This window comes from Bombus pascuorum, chromosome 13, assembly GCF_905332965.1.
Source record: "Bombus pascuorum chromosome 13, iyBomPasc1.1, whole genome shotgun sequence".
Lineage (NCBI taxonomy): Eukaryota > Metazoa > Arthropoda > Insecta > Hymenoptera > Apidae > Bombus > Bombus pascuorum.
The window spans coordinates 4043878-4060965 of NC_083500.1; the positions used below are offsets into that span (position 1 = coordinate 4043878).

At 39.0% G+C, this 17088-nt stretch overlaps 1 protein-coding gene across 3 annotated transcripts in view; it reads left to right on the forward strand.

Moving 5' to 3' along the window:
- The window catches only part of LOC132913360 (mucin-19-like), a 32082-nt gene that overhangs the window by 12315 nt on the left and 2679 nt on the right, over window positions 1-17088 (forward strand). For 2 of the 3 annotated variants that reach the window (XM_060971647.1, XM_060971645.1), the window contains exons 2-13: window positions 1189-1562; window positions 4305-4448; window positions 8880-9025; window positions 9107-9279; window positions 10801-11071; window positions 11184-11306; window positions 11396-11566; window positions 11906-12066; window positions 12154-12407; window positions 12480-14975; window positions 15059-16815; window positions 16900-17010. In XM_060971647.1, coding sequence (XP_060827630.1) covers window positions 1502-1562; window positions 4305-4448; window positions 8880-9025; window positions 9107-9279; window positions 10801-11071; window positions 11184-11306; window positions 11396-11566; window positions 11906-12066; window positions 12154-12407; window positions 12480-14975; window positions 15059-16815; window positions 16900-17010 — 5868 coding nt within the window. In that variant the 5' untranslated portion in view covers window positions 1189-1501. Of the gene's footprint in view, window positions 1-890; window positions 1563-4304; window positions 4449-8879; window positions 9026-9106; window positions 9280-10800; window positions 11072-11183; window positions 11307-11395; window positions 11567-11905; window positions 12067-12153; window positions 12408-12479; window positions 14976-15058; window positions 16816-16899; window positions 17011-17088 lie in introns of those variants that run through there. The other variant, XM_060971646.1, reaches the window with a different exon arrangement.

Below are 17088 nucleotides of genomic sequence, written 5' to 3' on the forward strand. Positions count from 1 at the left end.
AAATTAAAATGTGATTTTCTCTCTTACGAAATAATATATTTTTTCATGAGAGAAATACGTGACCCAGCTTTGCTATCAGCTATTATTTAGAGTAACTAAGTACCATAAACGAAGAAGCAATAACATCCAGTAGCTATCATCATAGTATAATATTCTCCTTTTAAGCGTGAAGGCATGAAAGCATTAGTTATTTACTGTATTGCATCAAGACAATTGACACTGAGCAACGTATATGTCAGTAATAACGAAAGAGCTAAGTTAACTTTTTTCTTGAACCCTCTGCGGTGCCATTTGAAAACTTGCAAATTACATATGCATATATCCGTGATCTTTAAGCCTTACATTATTAACAATTATTAACTCCTAGTCTTTAGATTAAAATAAGATGATTAAGCAATCCCAAATTTTTTCCTCGTAGTTGTACAACATTCTATTTTTATAGTCCAACTAATTTAATGATCAATTTCTGACACGTTGACATAAACTTTCGTATCCTACTATACTTAACATATCATGCCTAAAGGCAGTAAATTATTATTGCCAGAATATTATATTCTACTGACTTTTGCCATTAGATCTCAACAACTTCTGCGGTTTTTACAATACGTACATGTATTTCAAAAATATCGGAACTCGATTATTTCGAATTATATATTAGAAGGATAAAACCGTCAAAGGGAGATTTCAGGATTAAAGAAAGGAAAATAAGAAAAATAATTGTTCCCTACTATCTATTCGTTTTACCAGCGTTATGCGTTTAGTAAATAATTTTTGTAAATTTCTAAATAGGTTTTTATTTTTCCTGACAAATTTGTGACTTGTGTTCGCTCTACAAATACATTACTATCTCTTTTTCATAATTTGGTACTATAAAGTGAACAAAACCTAAAGTTGATCAGTTTGACTTACGAGTTCCTCATTTTTGACATGTATATATAGGACACAAAAAGGCAGTGAAATTCAAACCGTTGGGCAGTAGCGTACGTGTAACACGGAAAGTGTTCCGATCTGGGCCAGTCCGCGTCACCCCACCCGGCATCCGGTAATCCGGCGGTTCGGTGTTAACCGATCTCTCGTCTCCCCCTCGATCACTATATCCCTGCGGCTCCATCTCCCTCGGTATTTGTTCCTCGGCCGCGCTTCTATCCGATCGGTAGGGTTTACTAAGAGAGCACGAATCCTCCGAAGGTTCAGTGCGAAACGCGCTCTCGAACTCGAAGGATCCTTCGAGCTTCCTTTGATCCCCCACCTCGGACGTCAACCGGACGAAAGACGGAAAGAGAGAGGCTTTCCTTGGCTACGAACAACGCAACACCTCGTAGACGCTGTTTTGTCGTCGCTGCTGCTGACTCTAACGCGGGAAACATCTTCATCGGCTCCTTCCCCTCGATGAGCGACGATCTTGGGGCTCGAGCGTCGATCGTTTGGATTACAGTCGCGGACCGGATCTAACGGATCTCGGACGACACTGAACGCAACAGAGGACTGGAAAGTCAACGTGATGATCAACAGGACGTGCTTGGCGGTCCTCATTGGGCTGCTGGGTCTTGCTTGTGGCTTGCGTAAGTTTGATTTCATGTTATGTTTTTTGGGGAATTCACAGGGGTTGCTGGATATACACGAGGCACTTAGAAATCAGACCGATCTACCTTTTTCTAAGTTTCTTAATTTTAATAGCAGGATATGTAATTCGTGTTTAGTTCTTTAGAAATAAAAAGCTTAATGTCCATATAGTTGATTAGTTTGATTTTTGTGTGGCTCATACGTGTAAATTCAGAGGGTGTTTTTAGAAATTTCTAGAATAGACACTTATTGATTTAAAAATTTGTAATTTCTTTGTGTTATGTTATTTCTTTCGTACGAAAATGTTCGATGATTATGGAAACATAAGTAAAACGCGTCCTTCTGTTTGATTAGTGAGCCAAGTAAAGAAATCGGTATTTTCGGCAGTCTTATATTAATCTATTATTAATGTATGGATCGTAACTTGTTTAAATGCTACGAGAACAGATAATACTGAAAAATCTACGAGCAATTATACTTGAATGAGTATAGCTATACTTCAACTTAAAATTAATGAATGAAACATATCATAACATAGATTGATCTTTCACTCATTTCTTACTAAATTCATCGTTCATCTTGTACTAGTTAATTCAGTCTAAAGAAAGAAGTATGTGTCTGATGTGCTCCTTACAAGACGCAGTCACCGCTGTCCGTGATTATGAATGAGAGCGATGAGTGGAGAGCACATAATGAAGTGTAACTGAAGTGCACTCTGCTCTACGTAGATAACACATATTTCGTAATATTTACGCTATTCATTAAAATTCGCAGCGATTATTTACAAATTGTCTGCTCACAAAATTAATTTCTCTGCACATTGCAAATGCATTTCCGTAGTCCCCATATTCCACGACTAGATTCGTTTCCCGTGTCTTTACATTTCAATCTATTCTCATCTAATTCTCATTCCTATTCTTTCCTTTTTTCTTTTTTTTGTTTCCCAATAAATTCATAAATTCCAAGTACACAATACCAAAACACTAATAGCATCACTTAATTACGAACATTTAAAGTAATTAAACGAATCGTATTAAGACACGAAGGTTATGTCGAACGATCATGTTCAGGGCATTTCTTCGTCTCTAACACCTGCAGAACGAGGCGAGTTGCCATTAATTCTCTCGCTAATTAAACCGAGCGCCATGTAAGTACCTACAATGATTGTGCGACGTCTATCGTTGCTCCCTGATCTTCTTCTTATTTCACGCGATTTCGCGATCGTTTGATATATCGGGAACGCGTTGTCCTCTAAGGTTAGATTGCGCCATTCACAACTGGAGCAACGATCCGTACAAGGACGGTACACCATTTACGCTGTTGAATCCGGTCGATCTTCACTCGTAGCACGTGTAAGAAACTCCGAGGAACAGATTCCTCTGATGGGCGGTGCATACGTTACCCTATCTTTCAGACAATCGGTAAACATACTTTCGTTTTCGAACGTAGTCGACGATCACGCGATTTGAGAAAATAAAAACGATCCACCGTTCGATCCACCGTACTTTCTCCGTCCGATCACCATCCGATCCTATCGAATTGGCGAATTTTGTTAGGCAGTCTAATATAATCTCTGACCTTTCACTGACATTGATCGGTTAGATCTTTGTTTCGTGCGATAATATAATAAATTAGAAATAGCTATATTATGGATAGTATAGATATCATATATATATATATAGAAACAAAATAAAAGTTTGCAATCCTTGGAAGACAAAAATTTTTTGCAGCATTCCTAATGCTTCGTATGAAATAAAAATTTGCAACGCTTAATACCGCAAAATAAAGATTTCCAATTTGTGGAATCACGAAATAAAAATTTATAACATTTCGTATCGTGAAATAATCGTAAAATAAAGATTTGCCACTGTTTATATTCTCCATTTATAAAACCTAAAATGTGTACCAAGTTTAGGTGATCTACACTTTTCTATTCTTCTTCATCGTGAGAATGCTTTCCTCGTAGTCGCTATAACAAACCCGACATTAACTGCAAAATTTATTAATAGTAAATGTCGCTAGCTAATCCGCGAGTTGTTTTCTCGTGCGGAGCATCCTTTGCATGATTCTTCTTTTTCTCGTCGACGAGTCGCAAGGCTGCGCGGCTATGTAAACGACTATTATAGCAACGGTTGCATAGTGTACGCGAAGGATGATGTCAACGACAACGTCCAATCAATATACATAACAAACGCATCTCTCGAAGCTACTAATTTTTGGCTCGTTTATATTTTCCTATGCAGGGTCACGGAAAATTACGGCTCGATCCCGTTAATTCTAGTTCATCTTCTTTACAATGTAAGTCACCTCGAGCACGTTCGTTAATGGAATTGCAAACATGATATTAACAGATAAGCTCATTGATGCTTTATTAGTATAATTTTGTAGTTTGTCTCATAATGATCCAACACGGATAATTTATATCCATTAATAATATAGGTTTATTATATATTAGTGTTATATAAATGATCAAACTATTATATTTTTGACACTGGATTCATTAATTAAATTTAGTATTTAATTAAATATCGAGGCTCAGAAAAATTATATTACTTCAAAATAATTTACATAAATCAGAAAAGAACATAGTCCCTTCACTTATTTTTTTTTTTTATTGCGCTATTTATTTCTTATGTAAAACAAAGGTATATTAATTTTTTATTTAAATATCATCAATAATCTTTTGTATGATTGAATAATTGTTAGAATAGATGCTTAATCAACTTTTTACTCAATTTCAGAATGCCCGAAACAAAAGCTATCACCAGGCAGAGAAGTAGTATGCTACACTTTCGTTTCCGACGTCGATCAGCTAACAGAGGCTGTGTGCAAATGCACCTCTTTGGTACAGCAAGGCTACGACGTGCGAAATCTCTCGGTTTCTGGTAAGTCCCAGACATATTTCATTAGCGATATGATTGTCGATAATCGTATGCAGTTTCAAACTAATGCGTTAATTTTAACGTAAAATCACAGCCGTTTGAAAGACATCCCTTGATTCGCGATAATCGCGACGATCGAAGCTAAACGATTATGTCAGACGATTTCTTTGTCGATATGAACAAAACAAAACGTGAAGAAGATATCGTAATAACGTACTATATCCGGTAAGGAACATTCTTGGAAATGGATGTTTTAAAAATTTCAAACGATTAAGATTTTTCGAATTGATTAGTTTTAATCGTAAATCATAATGCAAATCGATAAATGTAATAAGATAGAATGTGTATACGATGAATTAGAAATTTACTAATTAAAGAATACGTGTTATTTTAAACATTTATTCCGATCATATGGAAAGACGTCGAAGGTAATTACAATCCTTAAGTGGTTTAATTTGGAAGATTCTGTCGAAGGTAGGAAAAACTTTCTAGAAAGGGAAACGAGATAGTCTTAATAAATGTGCCGTGAATGGAAATAAGATTCCTCTTAATGTCATGTCGAAACAGTGAGTAATAATTTTTTAACGTATTTTTCAGATTAAATGTTTATCGATAAATACGTGTATCAAGAGTTTAACGGTGCATAATTCATATGATTATACGTTCTGTGATTGCGTAAATGCATACCATCCATATAAATATAGCTGTATCCTTGCACTTGCAACAGGATATCGAAATCCAACCACAACGGGCGGTATATTCTTACGTCTAGTGATATCGTCAGCATTGAGAAATCAACTCTCGGTTTCCGTCATCAAAACTTGTGTAGATGCGTAATTTATAATAATGATCCTTCTATGAATCTTACTCGTTTCAATGAAATTCTTCATTTTTCAATCAGGATGACCAATTAACGTATATTAGCTTGATTATTTGACGATAAGCAATAAGAATGATTTACATTGTTGTATACGTTGTTGACGGTCATTACATTTTTTCTTGTTATTTGAGATGTTAAAAGAGAATAGTTGCATGATTATACGTGCTCGCATCGGTTATTTTTGGTGAATCTTGCCATCTTTATTATCACGATTAACGATCGCTTGTCATCGTTTTAATACGAGTTCGTTGGCTCTTCGCAGTTGGCTACTACAGATTTCATCAATAACCGTAGTGATCGCTGAATATTTGGAAACAATGAATTATGAAAATGAATGTATTTTAATTAAGACTTGTCACAGTTAAAAAAAAATCAGGAATTCATATGCCAAATTTATGTACTCAAGATTTAATAAATTAATGTCAAAGATAGACGCGTTAAAATCGAAAGGAAATTTTATTCGCAAAGAAAACAAAGTTAAAGACTTCCCTTGAACCACATGGGCAAAAGAATCTAGAAAGGAAAATCTGCTTTGTGTCGGAAGTGCATCCAGAATGTATAAAATCGAAGCAGAAACGTGTTTGACACGGGACATCGCGTCGCTAAAATATTCATACAAGACAATGCTCGATGAATATTCAAGCGTGAATAAACGATGTTAATCCTCGACGAGTATAACGCATTTTACACCCTTTTATTCGTGTCAAAAGTTAAATCTCAAAGGTTCTAATATGCCAATTAATTCGCACCTTTGGATCAACAGAATCGCAACGAAACGATTACATTGCATAATCTCAACAAGCTTGTCACTTCGATCTTCTACTGTTTTCCAGGGACATTTACTTATTTAACAAAGATGTCGAAATAGTTGCAGCGTTTAATCGATTGCTTATCAATCATATAATTAACGATGCTCGAGGCTTTCAATTAAATCTCTCGAGTTCTTATAAAAGTATTTTCACTTTTACGTACACCTGCGTTCAAAAGCATGAGGATACTTCAAATTTTCAGTGCAATTATCCAGTATAATTTTTATTTCATATGAAAGGTAAAATATTTATTAAATTATTTCTCGCATATTTCCTCTGAAGTGATACGAATAAAATATGTAAAATTTAGTAATATTTATTATAGTTAAGCAAAAACACCGTAATACTTTTGAACAGCGATATATCTTGTATCTTCGTACCCCTCGATCATCGTCGAATAATTTACATTTTTTCCCAATTAATTTTCCTATTAATTCTGGAATTTTATCAGCAAACATGTCACGTGGCTATATTCAACATTTCATTTAACTACATAATATGTTATGCCATGAAGAAATACATCGGCATGAATTTTCTTTTTCCTTTCGGATATTTATCCATATTCAGTTCGACTTTTCAACTGGCAGGCGTAATGAAGTCAATGCCATTGTTATTAAGTGGTTGCAACAGCGTTGTTTGTCCCCATAAATCTCGCCAACTTTTTGCAACCGTTAAACCCGCAAAAATCGGACGGCGTGCGAAGCACCGTTAAAGCACGATCTGTTGCGCAACACGAAAAACGCCCCAGTGAAAGAAGACGAAGAAGAAAAAAGGAAAGAGGCTGGTTTCGAAATTTCACCAAAATCAATTTGTTATGCATAACAGAGCGGTGGTCGGCTGACGACGGTATGTCACGCGTGAAATTCGATATCCGTCGGGCAGACCGCGGATCACGAGATCGAGAACGAGATGTGTAAAAGGAAAAAAAAAGAAAAATAAAGCGAAAAAAGGGGAGAAAAGAGGGGAAAAAATCGAAAGAAACGCAAAAAGGAACAAAAAGTTCGAGACGTGAGAAAGAGAGACGAGGACAGAAGTGTCTACACGAATCTCACGTTTGTGACATAATCGCGCGAAAACGAGCTGCGTGCTGATCCTTCTTTTTCTCTGGTCGGTGTACGCTTGCCATGAATGGTTGCGACCGACTCGCCTCGTTTCGTGGAAAAAAATATCTTTTTGATAACGACGGAGCCAGTTTCAATTAAACTCGAATGGCAGCAACGAATTGGAACGGGTTCAATGTGAAACTTCGTTTCTTCGTTTTGTCTTCGGCCAGTGTGCTAATTGGTACGATTGCGTGTTTCGTGACAATATTTTTAGACACCGAAGGATTGACTTTTTGTCGATACAGGGTGTTCAAAAATAAGGATCAAGAATTTCATGGCTACACCGAGAGGAGCAAAAGTGCTGAATTTATAAGAATTAACAGATCTTAAAACGTAAGGTCGATGTTTCAAGACTGTTTTGTTTTTTTCTTAACATTATACATTCGTAGAAAAATTGAATTGCTTTCACTAACTATGAATATAGATTCGTGTCGCCATGCAAAAAAAAGACTGTTCCTGCTATATGTGTTTGGATAAGTTTCGAAAAACGTCGCATGTCCATACCAAATTCGTGCATGGGTGTGGCTAATGAAACGCGAGGACAGTGGCGTTGAAAGTGGTTCTTATAGATGATCCAGATGTAACAAATATCACTTTCCCTCGCACGCTGCTGAATCTTATTTTGCGTGTCAGCGTCCAATCTCGTTTCTTTAACATCTAGTCTCTTTCTTGTCTGATAAATATTCCAAAGAATAATAGGACATTTGCAAATCTTTTTTTAATTCAACGCTTTCACTCGTTTGTAAGAATGAATAGCATAATTATGATACAATGTTCGTGTATCGATACAATTATCGTGTTTCATACGACGTAACCTGTTATGCGAGTATAATTACATGTTGTAAAAATTACTAAAAGGAATCCATCATCGGACTTGTAATTGATTTGCTTACGTATTACCAAATTTCGACTAAACCAGTTTCCATGTCCTCCTTTTTATACGTAATTTCAAAGAAAAAAATGAAAATTAAAATGTAATTAAAATTATATAATTTTAATGACATATGTCGCCAAACTCTTACGCGACGTACTTTGGTAATTTCTCTCTATTAACATAATTCCTGAATGTAATTCGTTTTTTAAATATTTATTGTACATAATGTTTGAAGGTATAAACGAAGTATTGATAAACGAGACATATCGAAGAATGATAGAAAATTTTAACTATAAGGATGCTATACCTTTACAAGGGAACTGGTAATAGGAAGTAATTTTTACTGTCACGGCCAATTACAAAAATACGTGAAAGTTCGTGATTAACTATATTATGGAGACAAAGATTTCGTTTCACCTAACAGCATCGTGTCGTGCTGATTGTGCGACGAAATCAACAATCACGTGGAAAGGAAGGCGGAACTTCTTACGGGCAGTTCTTTTTATTTGTAAGCGTTACTATCGCAAAATCTGCCTTACAACCAAGCCAGTTTTATGAAAGTATACCTTAGGAAATGTGAACTGCGAAATTCAAGGAACATAAGAAGACGACGTGGCAGTAGAATTGTGAAGAAACAAAGATCGATAGAAATGTAAAAAAAGTTACAAATAATATTACTTGTTATGTTGAAAATTGGTCGTCATACCTTTTATTCTTTTCTCTCTTTTTTTTCATTGCAATCATCTATGCATTTTACGTATTTTTCAGGATTCGAAGACTTTCAGAAGTCGTTGAAGAAGATTATTCCAACACTTCAGTTCGTGGTTTCCGTGGACGATCCTGGAAAAACACTAAGCACTTCCGGTACAGTTCGTCAGGAGATCACCGCTCGTTTGATCGGAGTTTTGAAAGAGGCAATTATTTATCCATACTATCCGTCAGTTTAACGATATTCTGCAGTTCTCTCTCTAAAGGATTTTGATCGATTTCCACAGGTTGATGGAGTCGAGTTAAACATGACTGCGGGATCAAAGGAACGTTTGGTTCACTTTGTAAAGGGTTTGAAAGACGAATTGGTGAGAAAATCATACGATAAGAGAATATTCCTGGTTCTACCCACAAAATCAGAGGAATTGGCTAAACAATTCGATCTGAAAGAACTGACTAAGTGAGAACTTTTCTATTTCGTTTAATCAATCTATCTAACATTAACAAATATTTCTAAGAGTAGTAGATACTTAATACTTCGCATTAAATTATGGTTTGCTAGAACCAAACAAGAATCGGCCTTTTTCAAGATTAGTTTCCCTTTCACGAATTTTAATAATTTCGATACTCTTTCTTTTACACAAGTAAATTCGTATATAAATAATTAACATATTACCTGTGTGCATAAAATGTTTCATAAAACGTTATAGCGATCATCCATCAGAAAAAGATCTCATTACGGCAATAAATATATTTAAAGGTGTAATCGTTATTCCCTACTTTTCTATAATTAAATACTACGACACTCTTCGACTTTCCATACCTTCTGATCTTCTGTCACAATCACTACCTTTTGTGCGTCAAAACGCGTTACAAAATCTCTGTAAACACCTAGACCAGACCTGAGCTAGACACATTCTACGAATCATGTACCGGGTACATTTAAGTTCATGAATTATTGGCCGACAAGTTAAGTAAAAACGGATTTAGTAAAAACTACTCATCCATGTTCGGTGTATCTGCCTAACCTTGTGCCAGTTGCCGGCTGGATAGATTGTTAGGAATGCAGCGACGAGTCGATGCACTACTTGATCGTACGATTGTCCGCGGATTTTCACGCGCCTTGCAATTAGCGGGATGGCCGTCAGACAGTCATCGTACCGTTCGGTATTTTTTCATTGAATATAGATAAGGGATCAGGTGCAAGGAACGAGACGACCGTGAATGCGAATGAGATCGAAACGACGACGAAAGTCATCCGCGTTGAAAAGATCGTGACACAGTGGGAACGTCATCGCGCGAAATGATCCGCTCTTTTGTACGCGTTTTATTGCTAACTAGATTCTGAGACGAAAAGTCTTTTCTGTTTTGAAAAGTATCAAGCAAATGCTTTCTTTGATTTTTTATAGACTCTATGGTAATCATTTCTCTGTAATCTTTAACTCGTATAATTTCTTTTCGTATCTCTCGCGAAGTAATAATAGAACTTTGAGAGTTTAAGGGTAGAGCTTCGCACACGTATCTGTATTTAAAACAATATTCCTTAGAAAAGTGCAAAAAGAAAAAGGATCGACCGATTTATTCATAGAGCTATGACAAAATATTCAAATTACAAACTTAAATAAGTAAGCGAATACATAAATGCTAGACAAACTATGCCCATAGTTCGCATATAATACATAGGATGTTTCATTGACTATGGATGACTTGAGAGTATTCGAAACGGTTCTTGAAATATAAATGAGATCGCTCTCAATGTGTTCTCTAGTTGACACTTTGAGGCAATTGTAATCAGCTTATGAGATAAGCAGCACGTTCTATGGGATAATTACGTTGTTTCGAAACACGAATATGATTCATAGAATTTAATAAATCGAATGACGATCATTTATCTAATTTTTCCTTCTTGCTTTTTTTTCTTTTACATCCGTAAACATATTGATGCAAATAACGATGAGAGTTCCGTGTTTTTCGCTGACAGATACGTGGATCTATTTACGGTCCCGACGCACTACTTGGTCGAAGATGACGAGGCCAATCACACTTTTCATCCGTCAAGATTGATGGGTCTCTTCGACATGTTTAACGCCGACAGTTTGATCGACTTAATCAGCGGTTTGGGCGCGCCCAAGAGAAAAATTCTGGTGTCAGTACCAGCCACTGCGTACAAGTTTACGCTAAAGGATCAGGACGATAATGCCCCAAGGGCGCCAACTGAGGAGATGCAACCGGTTACCATTGATCAGAAACAGGTGTGACATCAATGATTGTTGCGAACAAATTTTACTAACGCTCGACTGATAAATAGAACGTATGGAGATTATAATCATTGCGTACGATTAAACTTATCGGCTATTTTTTCAGTTATGCGATTTGATGAACAACGGAGAATGGACGGTGGAAAGGGACGAAGACCTTACTGCTCCTTATGCTTTCAAAGATAAAATGTGGATTGCTTTCGAAGATAGAATATCTCTATCTATAAAAGTAGGAACTTTTCACTTTTATTATAGAGTTTTGGTTTTAAGCATTTTGATAGATGGTTTTGCGACGAACTGTTCTTTTTCTTTTTTAAGGGAAAGTATGTACTGCTTCGAGATCTTCCTGGATTGGCTGTGCATAACGTAGACAATGACTTTAAAACTAATTGCGGGATGCCTCTTACACACGAGGTTCATCGATCGTTCTCGAATTTCAAGAGGAAGTCGAGAGCCGCTGTTTTGAACGCTTTGGAAGATGATCTACATGTAAATAAATATATTTATAATAATTATACTATATATTATATTATATTTTATGATGTTAGTTAATGTTTATCGGTTGAAGAATCAGAATGTTCATCAGTACGCCACCTTTTGGTGAAAGCTCAGATCACAGACTATGTACCAGTAGATGGCAATATTCAGTTAATTCCAAAGTTGTTTAAATTAATTTCAGTTTAGATCAAATTTAAAAATTAATAGAAGTAAATTGTTATTTCTGTACGCTTTATTAATAGTACACAATTAAGTATCAGTACTTCGTTTCTTTATTAGTACAAATGTTATAAAGTGTTCGATTAATTGTTAAATGATTTTTAATTTCAGCAAAAAGAGCTTGAGTACTCGACTAAAGTCAAGTCATCCGATTTTCGAGTTGTTCGCGTAGTAGACACCGAAGGACACATCAGAGTTGTTCGAGAAAACACGCAAACCGAATTTACTTGCTCTAGACAAGGATACTTTGTCCATCCTAAAAGTTGTAACAGGTAAATCACTATCCGCAGCGAATTAATCATTGCTCGAATATTGTTTCGCTTCTTGTTATAATGGAAATATCCTACTTGCCTCTATAGATTCTATCGATGTGTTAAATTCAACCAAGAAGTGGAAGATTACTCCGTATTCGAGTTCGACTGTCCAGCAGGTTTATCATTCGACGAGCGTACAGAAGTTTGTGTTTGGCCAGGCTCCATGCCTGAGGGATCGCCATGTCCTGGAAGTAGCGAAATTGCGCCAGTAACTCGAATAAGGTTCGAGTGTCCTTCCAAATCTGGCTACTATGCGGATCCCCAAAATCCCCGTTGGTTCTTCGCCTGCATCGACCTAGGTTTATATCTTGCGTTGAATAATTTTTCAATTTTGTTCGAGACATTTCATTAATTGAAGATTCTGATGACAGGAGGTCCTGAAATAATGGCTTACGAATTTCGTTGCCCGTTCGGTCTGATCTTCGACGAGCAAAAATTAATTTGCGAGTGGCCTTGGTTGGTAGCAGGCTACTCTGGTACTGGTTATACAAGATCTGAATATGACGGAGGGTATTATGGCACTGGAACTACCGCAGGTACTGGTGGATACTATACAGGAGCATTACCTCATGGTTACACGGGAACATCAGGAGGAGGAGGGTATACTATCGCTACTGGATCAGGATTTTCTGGAGCAGCTGGAGTTGGCCATGGATCGTCATTTGGACAAGGAACAGAATATACTGGAAGTGGGAAAGGAAAGGGATACAGTGGAAGTGGACAAGGAGCAGGATACACTGGATCAGGTGTAGCTGGTCATGGAACTTCATATGATGGTCAAGGAACTGGTGGTTACTCTGGAAGAACTGGAAGTGAATATTCCGGAGCAACTGGAGCTGGTCATGGAACCACATATAGTGGTCAAGGTTCTGGTGGTTACTCTGGAACCACTGGAAGTGGATACTCTGGAACAGGAGGTGCTGGTTATGGCACTAAATATACTGGCCAAGGATTTGGTGGACATTCTGGAACAACTGCAAGCGGATATTCTGGAACAGTAGGAGCTGGTCATGGAACCACATATAGTGGTCAAGGTTCTGGTGGTTACTCTGGAACCACTGGAAGTGGATACTCTGGAACAGGAGGTGCTGGTTATGGCACTAAATATACTGGCCAAGGATTTGGTGGACATTCTGGAACAACTGCAAGCGGATATTCTGGAACAGTAGGAGCTGGCCATGGAACCACATATAGTGATCATGGGTCTGGTGGATACTCTGGAACAACTGGAAGTGGATACTCTGGAACAGGAGGTGCTGGTTATGGCATTAAATATACCGGCCAAGGATTTGATGGACATTCTGGAACAACTGCAAGCGGATATTCTGGTACAGCTGGAGCTGGTCATGGAACTACATATAGTGGTCAAGGGTCTGATGGGCATTCTGAAACAACTGGAGGCGAGTACGCTGAAGCAGCAGGAGCTGACCATGGAACTTCATATACTGGACAAGGATTTACGGGAACAACTGGAAGTGGGTACTCCGGCGCAGGAGCAACTCAAACATCTGGTCATGGATATTCAGGAACTGGCACGAGCTATACTGGATCGACTGGTAAAGCAGGTTATGGAGGATCAACTGGCACAGGATATTCAGGAGGAACTGGTACGGGTCAAGTATCTACTGACACAGGATTTACTGGTGCAGGAATCATTGAACAAGCAGAGAAAAGTGGAACAACTGGTACAGGCTATACTGGATCCACGTATTCTGCTGCTGGATCTACTGGTGGAGGATATTCAGGGACAAAGGGAGGATCTATTGGTGGAAGATATCCAGGAACAAAAAGTGGTTCTAGTGGTGGAGGATATTCAGGCGCAACTGGGGGAACTACTGGAGGATATGCAGGGTCCGGTGGTATTCATGGTGGATCTACTGGCGAAGGATACGCGGGATCTACTGCTGGCGGATATACAGGAGCAGGAACAACTGGTGCTCACGCGGGATCTACTGCTGGCGGATATATAGTAGCAGGAACAACTGGTGCTCATGCGGGATCTACTGGAGGATATGCAGGGCCAGGTGGTATTCATGGTGGATCTACTGGCGGAGGATACACGGGATCTACTGCTGGCGGATATACAGGAGCAGGAACAACTGGTGCTCATGCGGGATCTACTGGAGGATATGCAGGGCCAGGTGGTATTCATGGTGGATCTACTGGCGGAGGATACGCGGGATCTACTGCTGGCGGATATACAGGAACAGGAACAACTGGTGCTCATGCGGGATCTACTGGAGGATATGCAGGGCCAGGTGGTATTCATGGCGGATCTACTGGCGGAGGATACGCGGGATCTACTGCTGGCGGATATACAGGAGCAGGAACAACTGGTGCTTATGCGGGATCTACTGGGGGATATGCAGGGCCAGGTGGTATTCATGGCGGATCTACTGGCGGAGGATACGCGGGATCTACTGCTGGCGGATATACAGGAGCAGGAACAACTGGTACTCATGCGGGATCTACTGGAGGATATGCAGGGCCAGGTGGTATTCATGGTGGATCTACTGGCGGAGGATACGCGGGATCTACTGCTGGCGGATATACAGGAGCAGGAACAACTGGTGCTCACGCGGGATCTACTGGAGGATATGTAGGGCCAGGTGGTATTCATGGTGGACCTACTGGCGGAGGATACGCGGGATCTACTACTGTCGGACATGCAGGACCAGGGAAAGCTGGTGCTCATGCAGGACCTATCGGAGGATATATAGGAACCTCAGGAGGTTACGGTGAATCTTCAATACCTGGTCAAACCATTACATTTGGTACTGGACAGTCACAAACACCAATTTATGTTTCTTCTGGCACAACTGGAGCTGAGTTAGACCATGGTGTAACCAGTATATATTCACAGACACGTAAGTTTATTCTACAAAACCATTTTATTTGTACTCGGACGAAATTAAAACATGTATATAATTTATTTTCATTTAACTTATAGCTGGGCCTATTATTGTGGAGAAACCTGAGAAACCAACCTGTCTCACGAACCTGTGTTATGGGTCTTCTCAACCATCAGGTGGTCAGACCCTCGTAACAGACGACTATGTTTCAAGCCATGGAGCTATTTCTGGAACAAATGTTTACCAAGGTACGACTGGATTTCCTGGAAGCTTGAATGTTACTTTTGGAAGCCACGTACCTTCCATTGGAGGCGTTACGTATCATGGAGGCGTCACACCCGCTGGTGGCTATACAGTGACAGCAGGTACAGGTGCTATCGTGACAGGACACGGTATTCAAGGATCGATCATCACTGGAGGCTCCACTCCAGGAACGCTCATTACCCATGGAGCTACCCCTGGCGCAATCTTCACAGGTTCTTCTGACCAAGGCACCATAATAAGTGGAGGAAGCCATCCAGGATATACGAAGACTGGTCTAAGTTCACCTGGCTATGTAATTAGTGGCGGAGTCAAGACCGTATTCCCTGGTTCAGGCAGTTCTGGAACGACAGTTTACGGAACACCTTCACCTGGTGTCATAGTAACTGGAACACCTTCACCTGGTGTCGTTGTAACTGGAACACCCTCACCTGGAACTATTATAAAGGGTCAATCGAGTCCTGGAATAATTCTTACAGGACAAACAGTTCCTGGAGTGTCTATTGGGGGATCTATTGTGCCAGGAACAGTCATTGGATCAGGTTTTCCAACACATCCAGGGGCTGTTACTCCAGGATCTCCATTTGGAACTAAGATTGGAACCACACCATCGACTTATGTCACCGGCTACAAAACTAACGAATACCATGACAACGGAGGACGTGGTACCATTAGATTTAACAATGGCGATGTGACCACCAAGTACACAGAAAATGATATTCCAGATTATAGACCAACTGGTGGCAATACTTTGCCAGATACTCTTATTCCAGGAAGCAAAGGTATTCCCGGTGTATCGATATCTAGTGGTTTCACTAAGACTGGACCTACCAAGACAGGATTTACCACTGCTACTTTAGGTGCTGGTGGTAGTTACGTAATTAGCACTGGAAAAACTAGCCCCCCACCTAATCCTGACCATATTGGCGCCAAAGCTTTCGAAGGCAACGTGGCGGGATACCCGAAATCATCTACCGAGAGCAGTGCCAAGACATATTCAGGAACATTCTCAACTTATGGTCCAGGCTTCAGTCAGGGACCTTCTAAGGGCACTGGATATTCCTATCCCACACCTAGCATTCCATTTGATACAGGAGTGACGAAGAATTTGCCTATTTCTTCGACAGAGAGTGGCATCTTTAGTGGAACTACTCCAACGCCGTTCTTGAAGGTTGAAGTGCATAATACACCAAAATTCGGTGAGGCCGGATTCACCAGTTCACCTGCAGTTGTGAATACGTATCAGAAACCAAGTGGCTTTACGCGTGCACCATCTCCAACTGGAACACCCGTGCTTTATACCACTGGTCCATTGGAAAATTACAAGACGACTGTCTTTGAAGCGGCTAAAGTCCCAGTTAAAATCTCTACTATTCACCCAGTGATAGATACTGGATATCAGACTGTGATATCGTCGACACCCTTGCCTGTAACTATAAGTCAAGATAAATTTGGCATTCAGACCAGTCCTCAGTTTAGTTTTGGAACAAAGACTTCTCAACCTGGTATATTCGGAGATCGAGGTCACGTTTCTAGCACGACACCAACGACTATATTTAAAATATCATCGAAGTATCCCTCTGGAGAACCACAAGTATGATTCTTTACAATTTTCGTACATAAAAATGTAATTCTCTTGTTATATGATTTATTGTAATTCTACGGATGGAATTTTTAGTATGATTATGGACCTACCACTCCATCATCTGGTTCTGGATACTTTACAACTTCGAAGAGCGTGTTTGAACATGTGACACCGTCTGGAATCTCAGAGTCGCCGAAACCACAGGTGAGATTTTAATAATAATTATATTAAATCACTGATTACTAATTATCAATATTTATTTAAAAAATATTTCCATTTCAG